This window comes from Hyperolius riggenbachi, chromosome 1 (assembly GCF_040937935.1).
Source record: "Hyperolius riggenbachi isolate aHypRig1 chromosome 1, aHypRig1.pri, whole genome shotgun sequence".
Taxonomy (NCBI): Eukaryota; Metazoa; Chordata; class Amphibia; order Anura; family Hyperoliidae; genus Hyperolius; species Hyperolius riggenbachi.
The window spans coordinates 76,142,808-76,155,241 of record NC_090646.1 but is presented as its reverse complement, the minus strand read 5'-3'; the positions used below and the strand labels follow the sequence as shown (position 1 = coordinate 76,155,241).

At 44.6% G+C, this 12,434-nt stretch overlaps 1 protein-coding gene across 3 annotated transcripts in view; it reads right to left on the bottom strand.

The window, feature by feature from the left end:
- CD8A (CD8 subunit alpha) overlaps window positions 1-2,266 on the bottom strand; it is an 84,367-nt gene extending 82,101 nt beyond the window's left edge. For all 3 annotated transcript variants that reach the window (XM_068275231.1, XM_068275247.1, XM_068275241.1), the window contains exon 1: window positions 2,149-2,266. In XM_068275231.1, the coding sequence (XP_068131332.1) occupies window positions 2,149-2,233 (85 nt within the window). In that variant the 5' untranslated portion in view covers window positions 2,234-2,266. The remainder of the gene's footprint in view (window positions 1-2,148) is intronic.
- Window positions 2,267-12,434: the final 10,168 nt, after the last annotated feature.

Below are 12,434 nucleotides of genomic sequence, written 5' to 3'. Positions count from 1 at the left end.
ACCAGAGTGCAGCTCCTATCATACCCTGGGATATGAGTATGTCACTGTAGAAAACAGAAAAAGGAGGGGGAGAACAAAGAGCGCTCTCTGGTGTATTAACTTTTTAATGAGCTTCTTTTTTAAAAAGATAAAATTACACGTACAAGATCAAAAAATGGAAAGTGCATTCATAGTATGTCTACTGTACATCACCACGTCCTCTAGATGTTATCACCAGCTAGCGCAGCTCCACGCTGTGGCCAATAGCGGGGGGAACCGATGAATTCCAGCGCCGGCGAGTGGGGGGACGCGGGGAGATGGTGGCAGCTGCCTTGCGCCTATTGCGCAATAGGCGCAAGGCAGCTGCCACCATCTCCCCGCGTCCCCCCACTCGCCGGCGCTGGAATTCATCGGTTCCCCCCGCTATTGGCCACAGTGTGGAGCTGCGCTAGCTGGTGATAACATCTAGAGGACGTGGTGATGTACAGTAGACATACTATGAATGCACTTTCCATTTTTTGATCTTGTACGTGTAATTTTATCTTTTTAAAAAAGAAGCTCATTAAAAAGTTAATACACCAGAGAGCGCTCTTTGTTCTCCCCCTCCTATATGTAGAAGGAATTATGAGAACAGTGCTGGTACTATATATATTTATCTACTGTATGTCTGGCAACTGTCTTGATTTTCAGAATAGAGATGCCATATCATCCTTTTTCTACACCAAAATGCTATTTAGTGGTTCACATTTTTTAAACATTTTACAATTAATTATACACACATTTAACATAAAATTAGAAAGATTATTTTTAATTGCCCAGTCGTGCGATTACAGTCTTGTCGTTTGCTTTATTTAGATTTAGAGATGGCATATGCATGCTTTTCTATCATGCGACTGGGCAATTATCTCCCTCAACTAGACTACATATGGAGATTAATTGCTCAAAGATATTGAATTTATGTGCTTTTTTCCCCCATCATAGCTATATCCTCCACATCACGTCCCAAAATCCACCCCCCACCTCTCCTTCCCCCCAGTAGCACTAAATACTGACTGTGTCTCTGAGTTTTCCTTTCAATGTCCAATATTTGGAATTGCCCTCGTCAACTCAACAGCAAAATGTCCCTGGCAAGGGCAAAGCAAATGACATAGCAGCCATAGTAGCTGCTATGGGGCCCTGGTGCAGAAGGAGCCCAGGTGGTACTTGATGTATTCAACCTTAACTATCTTGTGTACCTCTACCCTATAAATTTGTCTAAATGCCCATGAACTAGATGCAGTGTAGATCGCATGAGAATATTAATTGCCCCTTCAACTCATATACATAGGGTAGGGCAGGTGGCATTGCTCAAGAATGCCTACTTCTGCTGCCCCCGTGAAGGTTTTGCTTTGGGATCCCATAAACTGTAACTACGCCACTGGCCTGGGATATTATTTGGCATTACTGGTGACAATTAATATATATATTTTTTATATAATCCTTGATACACCCTTGAAAAATCAAGCAGTGTTTTTTTATTGCTGAAAAATTGCTAATATACATCTTTATAACTACACTTATACACCTTAAACAAAATTAGGAAAACAAAAAATTGTGAAGTAGAGTATTGGTCCATATACAGGTAATATTCTTTATGCTAAGAAAAAAAAACATAGAAAAAATAAAAATAATTAAAAATCAAAAAATGTAATGCCATTAAAACCCTTTTCCTTTGTATTATTATTTAGCTCATGACATATGAAGTAAGGCAGCTGTATTTTACAGAAAATACAATAATGCTCAGTCTTTATTACTGTGTTTTTAAAATGATATTATAATGTTAGGTAATTATTATTATTATTAGATTTATAAAGCGCCAACATAGTCCGTGGCGCTGTACAAAGAAAAACAATCAGAAGAAATCAACAGCCTTTGTTGATTCTGTTTAAATCTAGCTGTGCTAAAATACTGCAAGGAGTCAGATCTATGGACATTGCGACACTATTGAGAACTGATTAACTATCAAACAGTTCATGCATGTAGTGTTTTATTGTATAGTAATGACACTGTCCTCTTGGTGTGAGATCCCCTATAAGAGCTAATAATACTATAACACTTATTATCTAACAAGCCCAAAGCCTATCCTGCAGAGCACACCGATAAAGAGAACTTCAATAAGCTCTGTCTTACCTGGGAACAGGCATAGGAGAATAAGGAGAGGTGGGATCAGTCCCATTAAGTTGCCCTTCATGATTCTGCTGAAGTCTTCTCTCATTGCAAGCAGAGAATTGTGATTCTCACTTCTGGAGTCCCAACACAGAGGGAGGAAGTGATGTCAGACCCCCACACTGCTGATCACAGAAAGACTCAGATCGTCTCACATACAAGATAAACAAGTGCAATACACACAGCTGCAATGTATGGAGATGCAGATGGTTGCTGCATAGGTCATTGGGGAGGTTTAGCTAGACCAGTGCAAACATTTTTTAGTAAACATTGAAGTATACCTGAGTAAAATCATCAGAAGAATTTATACTTACCTGGGGCTACCTCCAGTCTCCTGTAGTAAATGGGCTCCCATGGTGTACTCCCAGGCTGCCCCATTCACCCGCTGTCTGCCTCGGTAGTCGGGGACTACTATGCATACACAGCCCTGGCTGCAAGCCCCCTTGCTTAGTTAGGGCTTAAAACTGCGCAGGCTCACAGCGCGCCCGGTCAGTGGCATAGCAATAGAGGGTGCAGAGGTAGCCACCGCATCGGGGCCCTTGGGCTAGAGGGGCCCTGAGGAGCCCACACCTCAAACACAGTATTAGCTCTTTATTGGTCCTGTGCTGATAATATTCACTTCTATAATTGATTTGAATAGTAGTGATCATTAACACACAGTTTCCCATCCCCTTCTTGCACCTCTGACACTGTGGTTGTCCTTGATTGGTTTTGGTGTGCCGTATCATTTGTTATGTGTAGAGTGCTTGGGGGGCCCCAATGCTACACTTGCACTGGAGCCCACAGCTTCTTAGCTACGCCACTGCTCCCGGTTACGGAAGCTTGACCAAGGAGGCACACGGGCAGAGCCATGTATGCACAGTAGTCCCCAACTGGCTCAGTCAGGGACTTTACCTGAGCTGCCATCAGCAGGGTAGAAATCGGCAAATATGCTCACTGGGCTGGGTTCGCTCTCTCTACTCTCACTAGTGTTGGGCGAACACCTAGATGTTCGGGTTCGGGCCGAACAGGCCGAACATGGCCGCGATGTTCGGGTGTTCGACCCGAACTCCGAACATAATGGAAGTCAATGGGGACCCAAACTTTTGTGCTTTGTAAAGCCTCCTTACATGCTACATACCCCAAATTTACAGGGTATGTGCACCTTGGGAGTGGGTACAAGAGGTAAAAAAATATTTGAAAAAGAGCTTATAGTTTTTGAGAAAATTGATTGTAAAGTTTCAAAGGAAAAACTGTCTTTTAAATGTGGAAAATGTCATGTTTCTTTGCACAGGTAACATGCTTTTTGTCGGCATGCAGTCATAAATGTAATACATATAAGAGGTTCCAGGAAAAGGGACCGGTAACGCTAACCCAGCAGCAGCACACGTGATGGAACAGGAGGAGGGTGGCGCAGGAGGAGAAGGCCACGCTTTGAGACACAACAACCCAGGCCTTGCATGAGGACAAGAAGCGTGCAGATAGCAATTTGCATTTTGTCGCCATGCAGTCATAAATGTAATACAGATGAGAGGTTCAATAAACAGGGACCGGAAACGCTAACCCATCACAGATGTTCATTGTTCATGTTACTTGGTTGGGGTCCGGGAGTGTTGCGTAGTCGTTTCCAATCCAGGATTGATTCATTTTAATTTGAGTCAGACGGTCTGCATTTTCTGTGGAGAGGCGGATACGCCGACGATCTGTGACGATGCCTCCGGCAGCACTGAAACAGCGTTCCGACATAACGCTGGCTGCCGGGCAAGCCAGCACCTCTATTGCGTACATTGCCAGTTTGTGCCAGGTGTCTAGCTTCGATACCCAATAGTTGAAGGGTGCAGATGGATTGTTCAACACAGCTACGCCATCTGACATGTAGTCCTTGACCATCTTCTCCAGGCGATCGGTGTTGGAGGTGGATCTGCACGCTTGCTGTTCTGTGTGCTGCTGCATGGGTGTCAGAAAATTTTCCCACTCCAAGGACACTGCTGATACCATTCCCTTTTGGGCACTAGCTGCGGCTTGTGTTGTTTGCTGCCCTCCTGGTCGTCCTGGGTTTGCGGAAGTCAGTCTGTCGGCGTACAACTGGCTAGAGGAGGGGAGGATGTCAATCTCCTCTCTAAAGTCTCCACAAGGGCCTGCTGGTATTCTTCCATTTTGACCTGTCTGGCTCTTTCTTCAAGCAGTTTTGGAACATTGTGTTTGTACCGTGGATCCAGAAGGGTATAAACTCAGTAATTGGTGTTGTCCAGAATGCGCACAATGCGTGGGTCGCGATCAATGCAGTCCTAGGCCGAAGAGGTCATAGCCTAGGGTCACAAAACCTGTTTATTTGGGCAATTTCAATGGTGGCGAGTCTGACATACATAAATCGCAGCAATGGCCGTTAGCAACGTCTGAATCTCACGAAATGTCTCATGCAGGTAGAAGACATATTGTTAGACTTGGGCTCCAAAGATGGGTTCCCTCCATCTCTGCAAACCAGAGTTACAGGGCTCCAAATTTGGTAAAATCCCCCATAGGCTTTCATTGGGCCTCCTATTTACAGTTCCAAAATCTCACATCTTTTCAAAGGGCAATTGCTCAGCAGTGGCAAATTTTCTAGCATTGTAGGGACCCTTAGGGGGAACATGACTGGTGAGTTTCGGGCCCCTAGGCCGAAGAGGTCATAGCCTAGGGTCACAAAAACCTGTTTATTTTGGCTATTTCAATGGTAGTGATGGTGACGTACATAAATCTCAGCCATGGCCGTTAGCAACGTCTGAATCTCACGAAATGTCTCATGCAGGTAGAAGACATATTGTTAGACTTGGATTCCAAAGATGGGGTCCCTACATCTCTGCAAACCAGAGTTACAGGGGTCCAAAATTGGTAAAATCCCCCATAGGATTTCATTGCCTCCCTATTTCACTTTCCAAAATCTCACATCTTTTCAAAGGGCAATGGCTCAGCAGTACCAAATTTTCTAGCATTGTAGGGACCCTTAGGGGGAACATGACTGGTGAGTTTCGGGCCCCTAGGCCGAAGAGGTCATAGCCTAGGGTCACAAAAACCTGTTTATTTTGGCTATTTCAATGGTAGTGATGGTGACGTACATAAATCTCAGCCATGGCCGTTAGCAACGTCTGAATCTCACGAAATGTCTCATGCAGGTAGAAGACATATTGTTAGACTTGGATTCTAAAGATGGGGTCCCTACATCTCTGCAAACCAGAGTTACAGGGGTCCAAAATTGGTAAAATCCCCCATAGGATTTCATTGCCTCCCTATTTCACTTTCCAAAATCTCACATCTTTTCAAAGTGCAATGGCTCAGCAGTACCAAATTTTCTAGCATTGTAGGGACCCTTAGGGGGAACATGACTGGTGAGTTTCGGGCCCCTAGGCCGAAGAGGTCATAGCCTAGGGTCACAAAAACCTGTTTATTTTGGCTATTTCAATGGTAGTGATGGTGACGTACATAAATCTCAGCCATGGCCGTTAGCAACGTCTGAATTTCACGAAATGTCTCATGCAGGTAGAAGACATATTGTTAGATTTGGATTCCAAAGATGGGGTCCCTACATCTCTGCAAACCAGAGTTACAGGGCTCCAAAATTGGTAAAATCCCTCATAGGCTTTCATTGGGCCTCCTATTTACAGTTCCAAAATCTCACATCTTTTCAAAGGGCAATTGCTCAGCAGTGGCAAATTTTCTAGCATTGTAGGGACCCTTAGGGGGAACATGACTGGTGAGTTTTGCCACTGCTGAGCCTTTGCCCTTTGAAATGGTGTGAGATTTTGGAACGGTAAATAGGAGGCCCAATGAAAGCCTATGGGGGATTTTACCAATTTTGGAGCCCTGTAACTCTGGTTTGCAGAGATGTAGGGACCCCATCTTTGGAATCCAAGTCTAACAATATGTCTTCTACCTGCATGAGACATTTCGTGAAATTCAGACGTTGCTAACGGCCATGGCTGAGATTTATGTACGTCACCATCACTACCATTGAAATAGCCCAAATAAACAGGTTTTTGTGACCCTAGGCTATGACCTCTTCGGCCTAGGGGCCCGAAACTCACCAGTCATGTTCCCCCTAAGGGTCCCTACAATGCTAGAAAATTTGGTACTGCTGAGCCATTGCCCTTTGAAAAGATGTGAGATTTTGGAAAGTGAAATAGGGAGGCAATGAAATCCTATGGGGGATTTTACCAATTTTGGACCCCTGTAACTCTGGTTTGCAGAGATGTAGGGACCCCATCTTTGGAATCCAAGTCTAACAATATGTCTTCTACCTGCATGAGACATTTTGTGAAATTCAGACGCTGCTAACGGCCATGGCTGAGATTTATGTACGTCACCATCACTACCATTGAAATAGCCCAAATAAACAGGTTTTTGTGACCCTAGGCTATGACCTCTTCGGCCTAGGGGCCCGAAACTCACCAGTCATGTTCCCCCTAAGGGTCCCTACAATGCTAGAAAATTTGCCACTGCTGAGCAATTGCCCTTTGAAAAGATGTGAGATTTTGGAACTGTAAATAGGAGGCCCAATTAAAGCCTATGGGGGATTTTACCAAATTTGGAGCCCTGTAACTCTGGTTTGCAGAGATGTAGGGAACCCATCTTTGGAGCCCAAGTCTAACAATATTTCTTCTACCTGCATGAGACATTTCGTGAGATTCAGACGTTGCTAACGGCCATTGCTGCGATTTATGTACGTCAGACTCGCCACCATTGAAATTGCCCAAATAAACAGGTTTTTGTGACCCTAGGCTATGACCTCTTCGGCCTAGGACTGCATTGAACGCGACCCACGCATTGTGCGCATTCTGGACAACACCAATTACTGTTTATTGTTTATTGAACCTCTCATCTGTATTACATTTATGACTGCATGGCGACAAAATGCAAATTGCTATCCGCACGCTTCTTGTCCTCATGCAAGTCCTGGGTTGTTGTGTCTCAAAGCGTGGCCTTCTCCTCCTGCGCCGCCCTCCTCCTGTTCCATCACGTGTGCTGCTGCTGGGTTAGCGTTACCGGTCCCTTTTCCTGGAACCTCTTATCTGTATTACATTTATGACTGCATGCCGACAAAAAGCATGTTACCTGTGCAAAGAAAACAGACATTTCCCGCATTTAAAAGACAGTTTTCCCTTTGAAACTTTAAAATCGATTTTCTCAAAAACTATAAGCTCTTTTTGCTAAATTTTTTTTCCTCTTGTACCCACTCCCAAGGTGCACATACCCTGTAAATTTGGGGTATGTAGCATGTAAGGAGGCTTTACAAAGCACGAAAGTTCGGGTCCCCATTGACTTCCATTATGTTCGGAGTTCGGCTCGAACACCCGAACATCGCGACCATGTTCGGCCAGAACCCGAACATCTAGATGTTCGCCCAACACTACACGTGACCCGTTCGGCCAATCAGAGCGCTAGCCGAACGTTCGGGGAACGTTCGGCCATGCTCTCTTAGTTCGGCCATATGGCCGAACAGTTTGGCCGAACACCATCAGATGTTCGGCCGAACTCGAACATCACCCGAACAGGGTGATGTTCTGCAGAACCCGAACAGTGGCGAACACTGTTCGCCCAACACTAACTCTCACTAGTGCCCCTGGCTCACAAGTGTCAGCTGTACCCAACTGGTTTCTCCCATGTGTTGGTCAGGCTCTGATGTAACAAAGCAGTCGGAAGCCATGACAGTGACAATCACACTTCTACACTGAACAAGAACAACAAAAGTGTCTTGGGGCTGGCTTATACTACACGTGATTTGAAAAGCTCTTGCAAATGTAATTCTATGTGTGCATCCTCACTTGAGCAATGATTTTTGAAAAATCACACATAGAATTAGCAAGCACTTTTCAAATCACTGATGTTTAGAAAAGTGCTCGTAGTGTGAACTAACCCTTACTGACATTCTCACCAGAGGGTGGAGACAAACACTTGTCTGTTTACTTTTACTTAAGTATCCGCATAATTTAAAGTGTACCTGAGATGAATGTGTAGCAAAAATGTATACATACCTGGGGCTTCTTGTAGCCCCCTTCGGCCTGATCGCTCCCTCGTAGTCTTCCGCCATCTCCTCATTCGTCCGCAAACCTTGTTTTTGTTTAAATTGAGAAAAATTACAGTTTAAAAAACAGTTTTCCGGTGTGTACCAGGCTTCAAGCAGAAGGATCTTCTTTCAAATTAATTTTTCAAAAAGTGGGTGTTATCTCCACAGTAAACAGGTGAATAAACAAGGGAATGCCCTTGAGGGTAATCCAAAAGCTATACATAAAGCTGGTTTGGACTAGGAGGACGATAAAGACCACTTGGACCGAGAATCGTGACTCAAGACAGTGTTTGTACAGCAAACCTGGGAAATTTGCTAAGCCCACATTTAGATACTTACCTCCAGAGGCTTCCCCATCTCCCTGCACCTCTCCGTTCCAGCGTTGAGTCCCCAAACGCACAGCTGCAGTGCATCTATGCAACAGCATGGACCTGCTCAAGTTTCAGGAGAAAAATCCAAGCCCCTTGGGTCTGCACAGGTGGCTTACGCATGATAGCACAGATTCACTCGGGCATGTGCATGTGCAATAGCACAGATTCACTCGGGCATGCGCAATAGCACAGACTCACTCAGGTGAAAAGAACCAAGCCCGATCTGGTCTGTGCTACTGAACATGTGCGAGCCGTCGACAACTGTTTTTCCAGACAGGACATCGCTGAGGCTGGCACATGGAGGAGGCTTCCCTCTATAGGTGTTTCCCAGCATCCCCCTGCATATGGGGTGCTTTCTGTAACTATCACACACCAACAGGGATCATCTCTGAGCTTGGCTACTGCCATTCATCCATGAAGGACACACTATCATTTTACTCTACTGCTGCAGTAGGTCAGCAACCTCTCTACACGTTTTATTAAAAAGGTTTTGTCCTTGTACTGTATTTTGATTGCATTGAATGGCTCAATACATGGCAACTGTTGTCAGAAGGAGAAATAACATAAAACTCTCTCTGCAGCCTGCCTTTCCATTGAAGTCTGGCACCCAGAGACGGATGGCAGATGTGTGCTGTCACAGGTGTCACAGACGCATCCACAGCCTCCTGTAGAGGAAGTGGAGCGCAGTGTTTGGGGGTCTTGAGAAAGCCACTAGTGAGGTCCTGTGGGCCATGTGCCCTATATGTCTGCACACGCTCCCCTCCCGACTGCAACCACAAAAGACTTCCACCCTGTATAGAAGTGTAAACACAGTGTGTTCAGTGATGTGCTTCTGTGAGTGTGCCTAAACCACATCTACATGGCTGGTACCTGGAAAAGAGTATGGGGGGCTTTTGCACAGCTCTGAAACATATCATCCTTAGGTACACAAGCCCCGTACTTCCACCTTCCGTACATCAACACTCTCTCCACCTAGTAGACAGCAACACCTGTACTATGCAGCTGAGAACTGTAATGCTCACACCTGAGTGAGCCTGCTGAAGGCCCCACATTTGTGACAAGATTGTTAGATAATATGACTTTCTATGCTCCAAGTTAATCTCATATATCTAGCCTGTCTAAATAACCACGAGGCTATGACATTATTTTTTTGTTTTCCATGATTAACATGGTTATTATTCTGTAAAGCGCTTTGAGCACTCTTGCACCTTACTGATAGTACCCCTGACGAAGCCCCTGGTTTTATAGGGTGAAACATGTTGGGTTGTTTTGATGGGGGGGATATGTGTTTAAATACAGGTTATTAGTATTGGCTAGAGGGATACCCACTGTGTCAGGGCATCTTAAGCATCATGCATAGGGATTTGTTTTTACTACCCTCCCTCCTCCAGAGTTTTTTTTATGTTGTGACTCAAAGTACAGTGGTTAGAAGTTTTTCAGCAAGGCCCGTATTTGTACTTTTTACTGCCCAAGGCCACTATCACCAGCCGCCCCCTAGCAAACAGCAACTCCTCCCCACATACATACACTTTTACTGGTCCCAGAAATCAATGTATTTAAGATCTTGGCAATCATGCGCAGACTCTGTGGAGGAAGCAGGGTGGCCATGCGCCAGGGTCTGGAAGAGAGTTTACAGCAGAGTGCACAAACAGACAGCGCCGGCATTTAGAATAGTGTGGTCAGGCACTTGCCGCTGTGGTCTTCTTACAGTATTTGGCAATTTAACTAACTGAGTGTGCCAGCCTGCTGCCCATCCCTTGCTTCCTGGTGCTCACGGTCATGGCCTTTGTGGCCTTGGCAGAAATCCAGCCATGTCTTTTAGGCTGGTCTTAGTTGGTAGATTCTAGGATTCCTACTAAACTCACACTGCTGCTGTAAACTAAACACCACCCCACACAAACCCAACATGTTTCACCTCCTGAAATGGGAAGCTTTGTCAGGGCTACAAAAGTGCCCGGTGCTATATTGCCCAGCGGTAAAGTGCAAATTTACACATTAAATACAGTCAACACATATCACATAATAATTGACTGTCAGCTCTATCAGCAGCCCCCTCCCCGCAAACTACAAATTTACTGGATATGTGAATTGCTATGTAGTAACAGTGTAGCTGCTATTCTAAAGTTGGGGTGCGCACTGATGTCGAAATGTACCTTCTATGAGTAAAACAACAACAATTGTGACGGTACTCCAAACTAAAAAGGTGATTTATTAGCACAGCTGTGGAGAATATATAAAGGGAAAAACAAAAAGATACTTCTCAGCAAGTATTTCTGATTCAAACTTGGCATTAGGGCAGATTATGAATTTGGAGAAGAGGTATATGCTTCAAAACTATTAAAGCGTTACAGTACAATCAAAAGTTTAGTGTTAATGGTATAACAAATTGTTAGTAATGAGGTAGTGTTCAATTAAATGTTGTGTCATTTTGAATATCCAATCAGGCATCATGTTGTTGCTCTTAGACTGTGTCTCTTCCTAGTTGCTATTTACTTTTATCTGCAGACGTGGAAAGCCCCAAATTGTCAATTTCTGTAAGCTAGATGTCCTCAGTTCCCAGTTCTCCTAACCCTGGATGGACCCACTTTTTCAACAAGTCACAACGTTTCCAGATTTTCACTGGAAGTTCTCCTTTTCCTAGACACAGTTTCCAGAACACAAAACCTCAAGGATCTTGCTGAGTCTGAAAAAGAAAATGGCTGTTAATTACATTTAAAAGCTTAAGTTTCTACTGCATCTCCTTCCCTCTGGTCATTTGGTGACCTACAGGAAACCTAATTATCATCTTAACCTAACCCACACTTAAAGAGACTCTGTAACAAAATCTTCAGCCTTATTTCTTCTATCATATAAGTTCCTATACCTGTTCTAATGTGGTCTGTCTTACTGCAGCCTTTCCTAGTTGCACAGTGGCTGTATTATTTCTGTTATATAATCCAATCTTCTTTCATCTGACGGCTTTGTCAGGCTCAGGCACTCAGGCAGGAATGTGCTGCTCTGCTTGTGAAAGGATAGAAGCTATACACACCCTCTCCACGCCCTCTGCAGGCTCTGTATGAGTCACAGACTGAGCTCCTCTCAGCCTATCACACTCTGGTTAGCAGCCATGTCTTTTGTTTGTAAACACTGCCTAAGACTGGCAATTACAAGCCAGGATTGCAACAGGGAGTGGTAGAAACAGCACAGAGGGGCCCAGGAGAACATAATGAATAGAATGGTATGCTTTTTATTGTAAGAATTTTAGAGTACAGATTCTCTTTAAGCTATGAACCCACGTCATGATTTTACCAAGGATTTCACGACGTGGGTACAGGTGCACGACCATGCAAATATCCCTTAGCAGCAATAACGACCGTCACAGTGGATCGGATCTTTAAGAATCCCGACGACTCGCCCGCAAAGTAACGCGATTGCTTGAAGTCTCATTCGCGTCCAACATGTAACGTTGTGTGACGTCGTACATAGCCGCCGTCAGGAAGAGGCATCACTGAACGACCGCCATCAAGAGGACATGGCTGGACCCGTCGGGTGGTGAGCTTGACTAGGCCTTGATCTCAAGACAGTATGTTGCAGACTTCACTTTTGCCTCAGAGAGAGTCTGACTTGTCTCTGATGACCTGAAGCTTGTTCTTGACCAGAGTGATTGTGAACTTAACACTGCCATCCTGGGGGCTCAAGATTCCATTCCACTCAGCTGTCCTGACTCCTTTCTATTCTATCTATCGCTAACATGCGAGTCTGTTACTTTTTTGAGTCTGTTTTACTTAAAGAAACACTGAAGCCAGTTTTAAATGGCTTTTTACCTTTTATTTATGTGAGGCATGTTTGCCCTTTTTAAAATGCTGCTACCCCGTGGCAGA